We start from the raw sequence: 15,259 nt of genomic DNA, 5'->3' as shown, positions 1-15,259 counted from the left end.
TGCTCTGATTTGTTGCAGTGCTTCTTTATAATGGTCTTTAATTCTAACTAACTGCATTGATTGAGAAGAATTACTGCAGTAGAGTGGTTACTCTATTCCACAGACATGAGAATTGTAAAAACCTTATTTAATATCCAGGTGATTACTTGAGGGTTTTTCCTCAATTACGATTAATGAACGATCACTTTTATTGTTTAAAAAATAATTACAAGCTTCAGAACGTCCCCTGTCCATTCTCACCAACAACTCCACTAATACCTGTGCTCTGCTTCAGGTGTGTGCAGCGGTGCAACAATGAAAAACGTCCCATGTGAAACAATTTACCACCGCGCTGAGTTCCGGACATTTTAGGCCATTTAAACCAGTGTTGTCAGTATATGAAAAATTTATATCATACTGCAAATTCACATAATTCATTGTGGGCCGTCATAAATGTTTCTGCGGGCTGCCATTGGCCCGTGGGCCGCACATTGAGTACCTATGCTCCAAACCCATTGGCTACTGTCGTGACCTTCCCTGGTCACCCCGGATTGCCAGACTCCGTCTTCTGTAATCAGAACATTGAGTGAAAGACAATAGACTTGGTTTATAGTTTCGCCTTTGCAAACGGAGAACACTCAGTGAACACAGGCCTTTCAGTCTGCTTCACTCCCCTCCATAAGTGTTCTGCCCCTCCCTGGACACAGGCTTGTTTTATTCAAAAGTGGAGGTACATTTGCATAATAGATAAACTGTTTTTCAAGACCTTCGTTGGTATTACCATATTTGGAAATGTTGCCCTTTTATTCCCACCTACCAATTATTATAATTGGTCTAACATATTTCTATGAAACACTCAGTATCACTCCTATGTTGGATGATTTATCTTACGTCCGATGCCTCCCAGTGCTTCGGCCTTCACCGCATCAAAAGTGTTCCAAGAATGACGGATAACATCCTCCCGAACTCCCTGTAAGGGTGTGTGTGTGTGTAGAGAGTGAAGACCTCCCTTTTTCTCTGAGTGTAAGCATACATAACGAGTAAATATGTGCTCTGTATCATGTCAGTGCGTAGGTAACCTTATATAATTCCACACTACGTAACCCAAAACTCAGCCTTTCACTCTTCACTTTGAGTGTTTCACTAGAAAAAACAGAGGCAGCCACAGGAAGTAACCCCACAGACCACTTTAACCTCTGAACCATTTTTTAGATGCTTAAAGAGACTGGTTTAACAAGGGGAAGCCAATTCATTACACTGGTCCAATAAAAAAAACGTAATGAAAGTGTTTTATTTTTTTTTGTAGACATGTATACAATTCAACATGATAGATGTCAGTGACAGGGAATATGTTGCTATGCTTCAAGTAAACTTGGTTCAAAATCTGTGCATACAGCCATCAACTATATGAGCAGACCCCGTTTATGTTCAGGCTGCAGGAGGACCTCTCTGGCCTACAGAGCTCAGGGCTGGGGCTGATGAATGAAAACACAACTCTCACTTGAGCCTTGCTGATCTAAGAAATACACATCAGATCCTGAGTGGAGATATCTTAAGACAAGCTGCTGTTGTTGCATCAAACATGGGGGATGTAGCTCAGTGGTAGAGCGCATGCTTTGCGTGTATGAGGTCCTGGGCTCCACAGGAACATTATAGTTCTCGATCAGCTGGCATCGCCACCTTTTGGACAGACAGTCTCCTCTGTGCGCTGTGTTTTGACAGTCTCCTTCCTGGAGTTGTTTACCAGCTGCTCATCTAAACTGTCCATCTTTGTTGTACTTCCTCATTCTGTCTGCGTAGAAGCTCTTGTGCTTCATCACATTCATCACGTCCACTAAATTCCAACCAATCACACAATTGTTCTCGCACACCACCAAGAAAAAACGTTATGCTAGCAAAACAAAATCTCAAAAATAGAGATGTTAGCTAAAATGTTATGCTTGCAAAACAAATATCAAACAGAAGAATGCTAGTTTCATATAGAGTAAAAACATATGCTAGCTAAATAAATGCAAAAAAGAAAATACTGTTAGCTTAACCAAGCAAACTAAATATCAAAAAGAAAATAATGTTAGTTCAATAAAATGTTAGCTAAAACATATGCCAGCTAAACAAAATACGAAAAAGAAAATGTTAGCTTACTTAAAAGGAGCTTTGCCTAAACCTTAAAAACAAAACATGCATCAAACAGAAGAACGCTAGTTTTATCCAAAGTGAAAAACTACTAAACTAAAAAAATGCTAGCTAAAAAAAATACAAAAAAGATAATAATGTTAGCTTAACAAAGTTAACTAGCTAGAAGCCCATGCTAGGAAAACAAATTATAAAAGAAAATGTTAGTTTAACAAAGGAGCTAAAACATTATGCTTGCAAAACAAATATCAAACAGACGAATGCTAGTTTCATACAAAGTGTAAGCTAAAAACATATGCTAGCTAAAAAAAGAAAGAGTAGAGCTAAAAAGCATCGGCTAAAACCTGATGCTAGCCAAGCAAAGAATGCTTTCAACATATTAATGTGGCACAGCCTGCTTTTCTGCCTCCGCTCCGGTGTGTAATCATGGTCATTTACTTTTTCTGGGACCGTGTAAGAGTGGATGTGTTGAGTTTTGGTCATTATTTGCCCCAAGAATCCCTCTGAATGTGTGGTACCAGTATATATTTCATCATCACACAGAGGCAGACGGAGGTCAGTGTTTGTTACAGGTGGAGCTCATTCTGCTGCTTCCACCAATCAGGAACAGGAGAAGAGAAAAGCTGAACTCCATCTGTCCAGGATCATCCAGAACAAGAAGATCCATCAGTGCAGTTTTTACAGGAGCTCAGTGGTTAGGAGCTCATTTCACTGCTTCTAAGACAAAAACATGTTCTGACCTGAAATCACAGTCAGTGATTCAAATGAAAGTGAAACATCATCAACATTTAAAGCACAAAGTTGAAGCTGCTGTCACTTCCACACACTCTGCTTCTACACACAGCACAGACTCACTGAGGAATCAGACCACAAAAAGAACCCAGCATGTGGAGGTTCAGTGAATGTGGTGTTGAAGGTGTGGAGGTGGATCAGTGTGTCAGAGGAGACTCTGTAGAAGGACAGAGTGCCAGCAGGACAGTCCACATACACTGCTACTCTGTGAGAGACAGAGGAGGAGGAGATGGATGTTTTTCTGTCATTGTGCCAGACAGAGTAACAAACATCAGAGCAGCTCAGAGTCCAGGACTGATTGTTTGCTCCAAACATGCTGTCAACACTGCCTCCTTTCCTTCTGATTCTTCTGTAACTCACTGATATATAAACCTTTTTTCTCCACTCGACCTCCCAGTAACAGCGACCAGTCAGAACATTTCTACACAGCAGCTGAGGCCACTCGTCAAATCTGTCTGGATGATCAGGATATGGCTGCTTCTCCCACACATGTGTCGCCTTCCTGTTGTTGTCAGACAGTTTGAGGTTTCTGTGCACTGAGTTTGTGTCGACTTCAAGTTGACAGAAATCTGATGGAGAGAAAAAGACACAGCTGCAGTTTATCATCTGACACATCTGATGGCTTCATTCTGTCTTTACTGACTGATGTGTTGTTCATTCATACAAAGTTTATCATCAGACTTTTTGTCACTAATGTTTGAATGAACAAATACACAACTATCAGCTTTGTGTTTAAACATGACTTTATCATTACGTGCAATGGCGTCCGTGTGGCAGCGCGGCGACTGTCGATCCTTCGCCGCCAGATTACGTTTCAGTTTTTAATGACCTTAACGACCTTCTATGATCATGAAAATAAAATTACAAATAACAGGAACATATATAATATAATAACACAAAACACAATAACAAATACACAACTATCAGCTTTGTGCTTGTTGTGCAATCAGCTTGTTGTGTTTCTCGTCAGTGCTTACAGAGCGGGATGTAAATAACATATTTCAATGGCAAAAATAAAATAAAAACCATGGACATCAGCACCGTTAGCTTAGCCTAGTGTAGTCATAGAGTTCAGTCTATCCAACTAGCATGTCGCTCTCTGTCCGACCGTGGGAGTATGTGCACACATGTCTGTGTGTGTGTGTCTGTGTACACGCAACGTGCCTCTGTTTGTTTAATAAAGGAACAAGGTGTAGACCTGTTGTATAGGAAAGCTATTCTTAAATGGCTTCTGTTATGATCTGCTGCTGTATAGAAATTAAAAAGAAATGAAATTGACTTGACCTGATATAATGATGGAAACACTGAACTGATTCTGTTCAACCCGATGGGCCCGTGGGGGCAGCCATGTTTGTGGTCCCATGAAAGAGGACAATCTACTGAATCGAATGATACCAAAAAACGAATGGACTTCAATACTTCTTCTCTTCATAATGCTGAAGAGAACGTACCGCGTCGAGAGGGACATGGCAGAGATTTTGGCAGAAATTCAGCGGCAATCAGATGTTGAATTTCAAGACTCGTCTGACTCTGACGCCAGCAACATTGATTCTGAATAAGAGGCAATGTTCTTGGAGAAGATGGACCCAGTTTATCAGTAGGTTTGTGGATTTATTTTGAAGTGTAAAGTATTTTTTTTTCTAATCTGTGTTATAATAATAATAAAACACGATTTATTATATATACATGTATGCACAATATAGTGTAGCAGGGTGGTAGTTTGGATGAGAGAAGAGGATGCAGAGGATAGTGGTGATGATTGACTGTGGCGACCCCTAAGGGAAGAGCTGAACGGAGATGAGGGCAGTGATGTTCCAGGCCCATCTGGGCTCAACACTGAGGCATCAGCTCTCCTTTCAAGGTTTGTGTGCTGATTATATGTGTGGTTGTGTTGTCATTCAATAATATATCTATTACTGCTTTATTATTCATTTGCTTTTCTGCTGTAGAAATTGATGTGATGTGATTTAATATTTTTTCTTTCAACATCTAAATTATTTTTTCATACAACAGTGATCATGATGGAGATGAGACGGATGAGGACTATGTCCCCCCACCATGCACTTCCTCAAGGCGCAGGTCTGTGTGGTCACCAGCCACCTCCTCATCCTGCCCTGACCCAAGGCCATCAAAGAGAGGCCGTGGCATTAGCCGTGGTGGGCGAGCCAGCAAGTAGCCAAAGCTAGCAACTGAAGATTTTCAGGCTCAGCAGGAGAGGTGGCACATTAACATTTTCCAAATTTGATATTTCGTTATTTATTTTTCATTATTGTATATACACATACATATTTACAATAAAACAACTCTATTTGGAGACAAAATCATACATTTTGATGTTTTTTCTATTGATTTTATACTGTGCACAATGGTGGAAGTTGATGAAGCACAAGGTAAAATAAATACTAAAAAGCTCCAGTAGATGGCAATAGACTAGTATAATGGATATAACATATACATGTATATATATACGTATATATATATATATGTATATATATATATATATATATATATATATATATATATATATATATATATATATATATATATATATATATATATATATATATATATATATATATATATATACATACACATATATATACACATATATACACATATATATATATATATATATATATATATATATATATATATGTATATATATACATATATACACACATATATATATATATATATATATATAAATCATTTTCGTCATAGTTTTCGTTAACAACCTTTTTTTGCTGATAAAAATGAGACGATAACTAAATAAAAACTAACGCACGGTGCCAAAAACGAAGACGAAATGTACTGACACTTTTGTCAACGAATAAAAACGAGACGAAATTATTGATGGAGACGAGATCCAATCAGAGCAAATATTGTTTGTGGAAGGGAGGGACGAATCAGGAGATGGCGGCAGAGAGCCAATCAGAAGTGATCTTTCTGCGTAAGGATGTTACCCCGCGATGCTGGAAGAAGGCGTCCTCATGCATGGTAACACAACACAGGAGAAGAACAGACACATGGACACTTTTGATGTCAAGACAAACAGGATGGTTCAAACCGTGCGGAGCGACTATCAGCGGTAAAAACACAACAAACCTGAAGCGACATTTGCAGACGAGTGGTCTTAACTTCCGTTCATACATGTGACAAAATCTATAAATGAAGACACCGCTGCTGATGGTTTTACAGCATGTGCACTGTTTCTAAGTTGTCACTGAAGTGTTTTGCTGTAGTTATGGAGTATTCATGAAGAAGGTCATGACTGAACAGTGTAAATCAGAAAATCAGAAATTGCTGCCAAAATTAACACTGCTGTGGAATAGAGTAACCACTCTACTGCAGTAATTCTTCTCACAATCAATGCAGTTAACACGTCATGCATGAGGAGAGAAAATACCGTCAAATACCGAAAACCGTTGTTATAATTTATAATTTTATAATAATATAAAAATACAGTGATATAGAACTTTGGTCATACCACCCAGCTCTAATCCCAGGGATTTTTTGTGCATTACAATGTTTCTCAGGTGCAGCCCCATATGTGTTTATTGCACATTACTGGATACAGACCAATAAATGTAAACTGTAGAGATGACCCAGAGGATTGGCTGATGTTTTTAGTGCTTTATAGCTTCCACAGATGATTCGTTTTAATGCGAAACTGCCGAACTAATCGGTTGCTATCTGATTGTAAAGAGAAGTTACACTAATTTAACAAAAAGTGCATCAGAATGAAATCAGAATGCAGGAAATGGCTTCTACTTCATACAAATTTTTTAGAGTTTAGACTCTACTTTTTCTATTTGAAATAAAATGTGAGTAAGTTTTGCTTGGCTTTTCCTAATTGATATTTTGTTCAGTAACTGTTATTTAAATGTTCATGTTTATTTACAGCTAATACTGAGTGCACTTTATCAGAGTTGTTTGCCTTTTAAATCTACTGATAATTTTTGAGAAGTGACAGATTAGGCTTTTAGTCATTTACACAAAAACATGCAAATTACTGAGACACAAATCATCTGGCTCATGTAAGAGAGGAAGTGAGGAGGACATGAGAGTAAGAAGACACGTGGGACATGCTAGCAGGTCACAGTCAGTCCATATTCACTCCAATGACATCACATCCAGATGTTACAACAATAGGTAAGTGTGCAATGACACTGTGACTGAATACAAGAGACAAATCCCATTAAAGTCCATTAAAGACAGGACTTCTGGTGGACTGATAAAACACTGGCTCATGCACAATAAAATGAGGAAAGACTGAGTCAAACTTACACTTCTTAAGACCAAGTCTTAAATTCTGCTCCCCACCATGGTCCACCCTGCAGGAAGAAACACAGTCAGAATGATTTTCTATCCAACATGAGTCCAAACTGCTGATCAACATGAAGCAGAGTTCTTCAGTTTGTCAGAGACACAATGAGTGGATCCACCAGTAGGTTTTGTGTCATTTACATGTCTGAAATCTTCATCAGTGGAGATAAGTGATTTTTACTGTAAACATATTACACACTTATATTTGTGCATACCTGAGAGTGTCCAGTCTATAGTTTGGACTATCCTGAATGTCCAACAGCAGCTTCACTCCTGAGTCTCCTGGACCCATTAGATTGTAGCTCAGGTCCAGCTCTCTCAGGTGGGAGGGGTTGGAGGTCAGAGCTGAGGCCAGAGAAGCACAGCCTTCCTCTGTGATCAGACAGCTCGACAACCTAGAGTTACAAAACAAATGTGAACACAAAAGGCATGAAGGATTTATAAATGCTGTATACTTTGAATCTGGGGCTGAATTTAAATGTTTAACAACCAGCTGCATCCACACCTGAGAGCTTCCAGTCTACACTGTGGCGTCTCCAACCCAGCAGCTAACTGCTTCACTCCTGAGTCCCACAGGTTGTTGTCACTGAGGTCCAGCTCTCTCAGACTAGAGGTCTGGGAGGTGAGGACTAAGGACAGAGCTTCACAGCTTCTCTCTGAGAGGTTACAGCTGCTCAGCCTGACAGAAAAGAAAAGTACACATTTTACAACACTGACATTTATAGTAACTGTGACTGCAAAATGGACATTGACAAAATAGTAACGTGAACCTGACAGCCACAACTATAGAAGATATTTAAATGTGTCCTATAGATAGAAATAAATATTTAATTGTGAATCTATGTGTGTATTTAACCACTCAACAACATGAATCATGTTTGAAAGGTTTCATAAATCCACCTACAGAACTTTGTTGGAGGCTTTGACCACTGGCAGCAGCCTCAGAAGAGCCTCCTCTGAAGCAGAGTATTTCCTCAGGTCAAACACCTCCAGATCTTCTTCTGATGACAGTAAGATGAAGACCAGAGCTGACCACTGAGCAGGAGACAGTTCATCTGTGGAGAGACGTCCTGATCTCAGGGACTGTTGGATCTCCTCCACTAGAGAACGATCATTCAGTTCATTCAGACAGTGGAACAGATTGATGCTTCTCTCTGCAGACACATTCTTACTGATCTTCTTCTTGATGTACTGGACTGTTTTCTGATTGGTCTGTGAGCTACTTCCTGTCTGTGTCAGCAGGCCTTGTAGGTGAGTCTGATTGGTCTGCAGTGAAAGACCCAGTAGGAAGCGGAGGAACAAGTCCAGGTGTCCATTTGGACTCTTTATGGACTTGTCCACAGCACTTCGGTGGAGGTGTCTTAGTTTAGATTTGTGTCTAATGACTTTAGACCACCAAGATTGTTCCAGCAGGTTGACAGCAGAGTTGATGAAGGTCAGATGGACATGAAGAGCAGCTAGAAACTCCTGAACACTCAGGTGGATGAAGCAGAAGACATTGTCTTCCTCTTTGAAGATCTGTGTGAACACTCCTGATTTCACTGGGGCTGCTTTATCGATGCCACACTCTGTCAGGTCTGATTCATAGAAGATCAGGTTTCCTTTCTGCAGCTGATCAAAAGCCAGTTTTCCCAGAGCCTGGATCATCTCCCTGCTCTCTGGGCTCCAGTGTGAATCTGCCTTAGCTCCTCCATCATACTTTACCTTCTTCACTTTGGTCTGAACCACCAGGAAGCGGATATACATCTCAGTCAGGGACTTGGGCAGCTCTCCTCCCTCTCTGGTTTTCAACATGTCCTCCAGAACTCCAGCAGTGATCCAGCAAAAGACTGGGATGTGGCACATGTTGTGGATGCTTTGTGATGTCTTGATGTGGGAGATGATCCTGCTGGCCTGCTCCTCCTCTCTGAATCTCTTCCTGAAGTACTCCTCCTTCTGTGGGTCATTGAACCCTCTGACCTCTGTCACCACATCCACACAGTCAGTAGGGATCTGATTGGCAGCTGCAGGTCTTGTGGTGATCCATATGCGAGCAGAGCGCAGCAGTTTTCCATTGATGAGGTTTTTCACCAAGATATCAGTGGTGGTGGACTTAGTTACATCAACAGAGTCAATATCATGAACATGAAGGTCCAGATGAAGGCGGCTCTCGTCCAGTCCATCAAACACAAAGAGAATCTTGAATTCGCTCTTGTCGTAGTTGCTGTTTCCTGATGACTGCAGAGCAGTAAAGATGTAATTAAGAGCCTCCTCTTTGATGTCCACAGTCTCTGGGATACATTCATGAATGAGGTTTGCCAAACTGAACTGTTTTCCCATCCGTGGATTCAGCTGACGGAAGTAGAAGGGGAAAATGAGATGTACATCTTGATTGGCTGTTCCTTCAGCCCAGTCCAGCATAAACTTTTGCACCAGGAAGGTCTTTCCAATTCCCGCGATTCCGTTGGTCAACACTGTTTTTATGGGTCTGTATTCTCCAGAAGGATGTTGGAACATGTCTCCAGGTGTGACAGATTTCTCAGTGTCTCTGGGCCTTGAGGCTTTCTGGATCTGTTGGATCTCATGCTGTGTGTTGTCAGGGCTGGCTGTGATGTATAGCTTTGTGTAGATATCAACCAGACGCTTTTTTTGTATTGCCGAGCCTTCTTGTGCCAAAAGAAACCTGTCACAGAAGTGTGATTGGAGTTTCTTTTGGTAATATGTGATGTGGTGTGGCTCCGGTACTGGAACCATCCCATCTGTGTCAAACACAGTGAGTAGGTTAGTGTGTGTACACATACAGGCACTGAGCATTAACTTTAACAGCCCAGTCTGTTCCTACAAAGCAATACAGATCCATCATTGCCCAAAACACGTCTCTGCTGCAGGTGATTCAAGATGTGGGACACAAAAGTGCCACACTCTTCAACACCCATCAGCGCCAGAGCCGGGAATGGGAAAGTGTTAAAGCTACAATCAGAACATCTCATCAGTGTGAATCAGGTTCCTCAGTCTCACTCTTCCTTTCATGACAGGCTGGTGCCCCCTGCAGTGAGAGCATGGAAACAGCAAAACAGACCTGACAGTGGCATGTTGGTACTTATAAAAACAAACGTGTGAAAACCAGCAAAACTTTGTCTCTAGATAAAGTAAATGATTCTGTAAAGAGGCTGTTGGTTTGTTATGTCATTGTTAGTTATAAGCATGTGTGTGTCTAGGGAAGTGAAAAAGTGGAAAGAGTTAAACACAGAGTTTAAGGTGCTCTGATCACTTCCTTTGTCTTTCAGACTTATGATGTGACATTTTCGACTGCTTTCTTTATTACCTACATAACATATTAAAACTTCATACTTGTACTTTTACTTTCAATACTTGAGTACATTTTAAAGGAGAGAAGGCGAGATCCCAAAGTGGCATTTGGTATGCCTCGCACACTCCACTATCGAAGTGGTATGCCCCGCCTAATCAGATAAACTGGATTCAGTGTTGGGCTGCAGTTCATGAACTCAGAGTTAAGCAACAAAGAACAAACAGAACAGAACAAAGAAAAAGACACTAAAACACACTAAAGTTCCCTAACAAAAGAAAAAAAAATGAGAAGATGGAAAGACAGAAAAAGGGCTTCTCCCTCCTACAAGCTGCAGCTACACACGACAATATATACAGAGCTATTTACAAATGACAATGACTGATCCAAAAGCAAGATGGACTCCAGCTACACAAACACATCAACACAACAGGTACTCAGACACAGACTAAAGACACACAAATCATCTGGCTCATGTGAGAGTGGAAGTGAGGAGGACATGAGACTAAAAAGACACTTGGGACATGCTAGCAGGTCACAGTCCATACTCCAATGACATCACATCCAGACGTTTGATGGACAAAAGCCTTTTTCTTGTTGCATATGTGGGTTAGAACAATAAGGATCCAGTAAGTGTGCAATGACACTGTGACTGACTACAAGAAACAAATGTCCATTAAAGACAGGACTTCTGATGGATTGATAAAACACTGACTCATGCACAATAAAATGAGGAAAGACTAAGTCAAACTTACCCTTCCTCAGACCTGGTTTTAACCACTGCTCTCCACCATGGTCCACCCTGCAGGAAGAAACACAGTCAGAATGATTTTCTGTCCAACATGAGTCCAAACTGCTGATCAACATGAAGCAGAGTCCCTTAGTTTGTCACAGACACACAAACAGACTGAAACTCATCTGTGTCAACTTCAGAAGAGTCTCTCCTGATCTGCTCTGTGTATTCATGTCCTCCATTATGTGAAATATTGCTCTGTCAGTGCTTTACTTGTAAAATCCTCTTCATGCAGCAACAGTGTAGGTTTGATCTCAGCATTGTGCATTTATCCAAAGCAGCAAATAAGCCACACTGTCTCTGACTGTTTCTTTCACTCTATATGCAAACACAGCCCTGGTTCACATGTGTCATGGATGGAAGAGTTTTCTGACACAGTTCAAATAAATACATTCACTCATTCATGTGTGTAGTTTTTACATTGATAATATTGTAGCGTCTCAATCAGTGAAGCTGCTCACTGCTCTCTGTTTCTGACATTCCCTCGACCATTGTGTTGTTGCCTCATTTGAAGCTTCACATGTGGATTGTTTCAGGAACATTTGTTTGTGGGATAATTCAGTGGTTCTTACAGCTGAGTATTAATTAATACGTAAGCGGTCGAAAATGGATGGATGGACAAAGAGCAAAACTGGTTCAGTGAAACAAAAGGCCGAACCCAGTTTTCTAAGCTTTAGGCATACACTAGGGCTAGACAAATAGTTATCCAAAAATAGTCAAAAGGTCAAAACTGCAGTTAATAAACAAATAGTATGGCTTGAAGTCTTGGAGAGACACAAGATGCTCTGGCAAGGAGTACAATAATTTCCTTGCCTCCATTTTCCAAAATAACATCGTGCACATGTTTTATTGGGATAACCTTATTAGTGAGAAAACAGGACATTCATAGTATTTCTGATTGAAACCATCTTAGTAGTCGCTATGGCGCTAGCTTGGGCTGGTAGCCACATGTGACTTTGCTAAGCAAATTATGCATTGCTGAACTCCTGTGTCCCTGTTTCTTCAACAGCTGAACCTGGATTGTTGAGAGCCGTGTGATCTGCGTTTACGCCGGTGTATGTGTGTATATGATGTTTGAGTGACATCTGGTGAGTGAGAACATTGATACTACTTTTAAGTGGAGGTAAATTGTGCATTTGCTAATGATAATATGGAGTAAGGAGGCGTTCAGTTCATGTGTTGTGCTTAAAAATATTGTTCATATTATGATGTTAAAATACATTTTCCTCTCTGTTTTTTGAGAGTGAGTGGTTTAAAAAAAAAGAAAATGGGAGATGAGTAGGTCTAGTATGGAACAGTAATGGTCCAGCCAAATTGTCTCATGTTAATGTTGATATTTATAATCAGTTAAGTTGATAATGAGAATATTTATAATGATCATTGAGAGACCATGTTTTACATGGTACATGGTTGTGTATACATGTGTTTATATGTCCTTATCTATATGTAAAGACATATTTTGCTATGAGAATATTATTGTAACCCTATTTTGGCCTATACAGGCCGGGTCTCTTTTCTTTATGTGGAAAAGTAAAGGTAACACGATTAAAATATAGAAATATATATTGTTCCCTCATGATGACACTGGTGTTCAGGCCTGGGTGTCCTCACAGAGCTTACTTCTTATTGAGTTCATCGATGAGCAGCTGCTCGTGCGTCTGGAGGATGTGGTAGAATTTATCTTTGGCTTCTGTTCCAGCTTGCAGGAACGTGTAGAGCTCCCTGACCTTGTCCTGGTTGGTGGGCTGAGCTCTGATCCGATCATATGCTTCCTGCTGGATGACTGAGCCCAAGAGCTGGTCCAGGATGGGGTCGATGTTGCTGATTCTCTGGATCAGGTCGGCTCTGTGTTTATCCACAAAGTGCATGTCTGAGAGGAGAGCAGAGAAAGATGATCACCTCTGTGGTGCGTTCAGGAACCCCTGCCCTCTGTCCTGTGAGGACTGATGGGCTTCAGGGTGTATAGAAAGCTGAGTGCCTGACATTTCCCAGTTTGGGATCAATCAAAGAATAAAGATCATCAATCTATCAGCTGGTTTATGGTGTGTTCAAGAGGAACTGGTGCTGACCTTTGGACTCTGCCCTCTTTGTGAGGTCAGAGAGGTCAAAGGTCAGGTCAGTAAAAACCCAAATACTCGCACTGAGGTGTGAAGACAATCATAACAGAGAGTGTGGTGTACAGAGAGAAGACTGTACTCACTGTCAGCGGGCTTTGACATCAGTCCAGCTGTGTCTCCAACTGAAACAGAGGAGGAGACACCGTCAGTGACAGACTCACTGGACCTTCAAAGTTTGAGCTAGCTGCAAGTGAAGTAGCTGCTAAACAACTGTAGAACCTGCAGAGTTATAGAGTTGTCTGAAGAGGTTTCACTGCTCCTCCAAGCAGCTTCATGTAGTTCTAACATGCCTCTCGTTTCAGATGTCTTGTCTTCACTTGTGTGTCTCCTCCTCTGCTGATCACCTGCTGGCCCTAATGTGTCTCACCTGTGTCCTGTTTTCTCCCTGCTTCTCCTGTTTTTCTTGTCTTTCAAATATAGTATCACAATAAATAATCTACAGAAATACATTTGAAAATAAATATTTATATATTTATTCTCATAATGAAGGCACAAGTCCATATTTTAGGAACTAATTAACATGTGTACTAATTTAATGTTTACTAATTTAATTTAAATTCGTGAATAAAGATTACAAGCACTTTCTGAGTGCAAAACATGACAAGCTTTTTTCTTTTTTCACATTTATTTCAGTGTAGAAATGTGAACTGTTTAGTAGGTGTCAGTTGTGTCAGTGTAATAAATGTCAGAGTATATTGAAATGACTTAACACATTCTTGTTAGCTTCGCATAATTTAGTTATTTTGATTGAGCACAACAAAGTTATGTGGAAATTGTTGACATAACTATATTAAGTAAATTTGACAACTTCATCAAAGGGGAACTGTGCATGTCACACAGCCAAGTGCTGCCACCTAGTGTCAGGTGTAGGTATCAGGTCGGTGATCGTTCAATTTACTCAACAATGTTGTGTTGAATTTACTTAGTTGGTTTGTGTTGCTTCAACAAGTTTACATTTTAAGTTACACTTACTAAATTGGTTTAGGTTTTAAAACCAAACACAAAAATGTTCATTAAATTGCACATATTTACATTTATTTGATCCAACAACTCACTGAGATCACTTTCACTTTCATTCTACCTGGGACTGTTGTTTGACAGTCCCAGGTAGAATACAAAACTGCAATTTTCACACTTTTATATGCCTGGGTCCAGTAGACCCAAACATCCTGTATATAATATAAATGTGTTTGTGTGTGTGTGTGTGTTTGTGTGTGGGTCAATTAAAATGTGTTCAGATATATGTTCATCACAGTAAATGAGCCAAGGCCAGTGTGTCTCAGTTTAAAATAATAATTGGTTGTATCATTTTTCTGTTGATGAAAAATACAAAGGGTCCCACAGACAGTCACAGTCAGTTTGACCTTTGACCTCATGATCCTCATGTGCTCTAACATGCACTGTGAGCTGTTAGTCTTATACAGACAGGTGTGTATCTTTCCTAATCAAGTCCAATCAGCATCATCAAACACAGCTGGACTCAAATGAAGGTGTGGAACCATCTGAATCATATTTCACTTTTTGTTTTTTAATACATCTGCAGAAATGTCAACAATTTTGTGTTTTCCTGTCAACATGGGGTGCTGTGTGTACAAAAAATTATAACTTAAATGATTTTAGCAAATAGCTGCAGTTGTTTATGTGAGCAGATGCTGTGACTTAATGACTGGAATGTTTAATAATTTATTTCATTTCATCCCAAAAGGACTGGATGAGGACTGACCTCATGTTTTTAAAGACTAAAAAGACTAAAATGAAATGACTAAAATGACTAAAAACACACCTGGGACCTGCTAGCAGGTCACAGTCAGTCCATATTCACTCCAATGACAT

The 15,259-nt window shown here is 40.1% G+C and overlaps 1 protein-coding gene across 1 annotated transcript in view; it reads right to left on the bottom strand.

Annotated features, from left to right (window-relative positions):
* Positions 1-10,301, bottom strand: part of LOC114444837 (NACHT, LRR and PYD domains-containing protein 3-like) — a 383,662-nt gene extending 373,361 nt beyond the window's left edge. Inside the window, exons 1-4 of the mRNA XM_028419693.1 lie at positions 10,289-10,301; positions 9,478-9,872; positions 8,135-9,420; positions 7,736-7,909 (exon numbers count right to left, since the gene is read on the bottom strand). Coding sequence (XP_028275494.1) covers positions 7,736-7,909; positions 8,135-9,420; positions 9,478-9,872; positions 10,289-10,301 — 1,868 coding nt within the window. The remainder of the gene's footprint in view (positions 1-7,735; positions 7,910-8,134; positions 9,421-9,477; positions 9,873-10,288) is intronic.
* Between the last annotated feature and the right edge of the window lie 4,958 nt (positions 10,302-15,259).

Source organism: Parambassis ranga, chromosome 2 (assembly GCF_900634625.1).
Source record: "Parambassis ranga chromosome 2, fParRan2.1, whole genome shotgun sequence".
Lineage (NCBI taxonomy): Eukaryota > Metazoa > Chordata > Actinopteri > Ambassidae > Parambassis > Parambassis ranga.
This window is presented reverse-complemented; position numbering and strand designations above follow the sequence as displayed.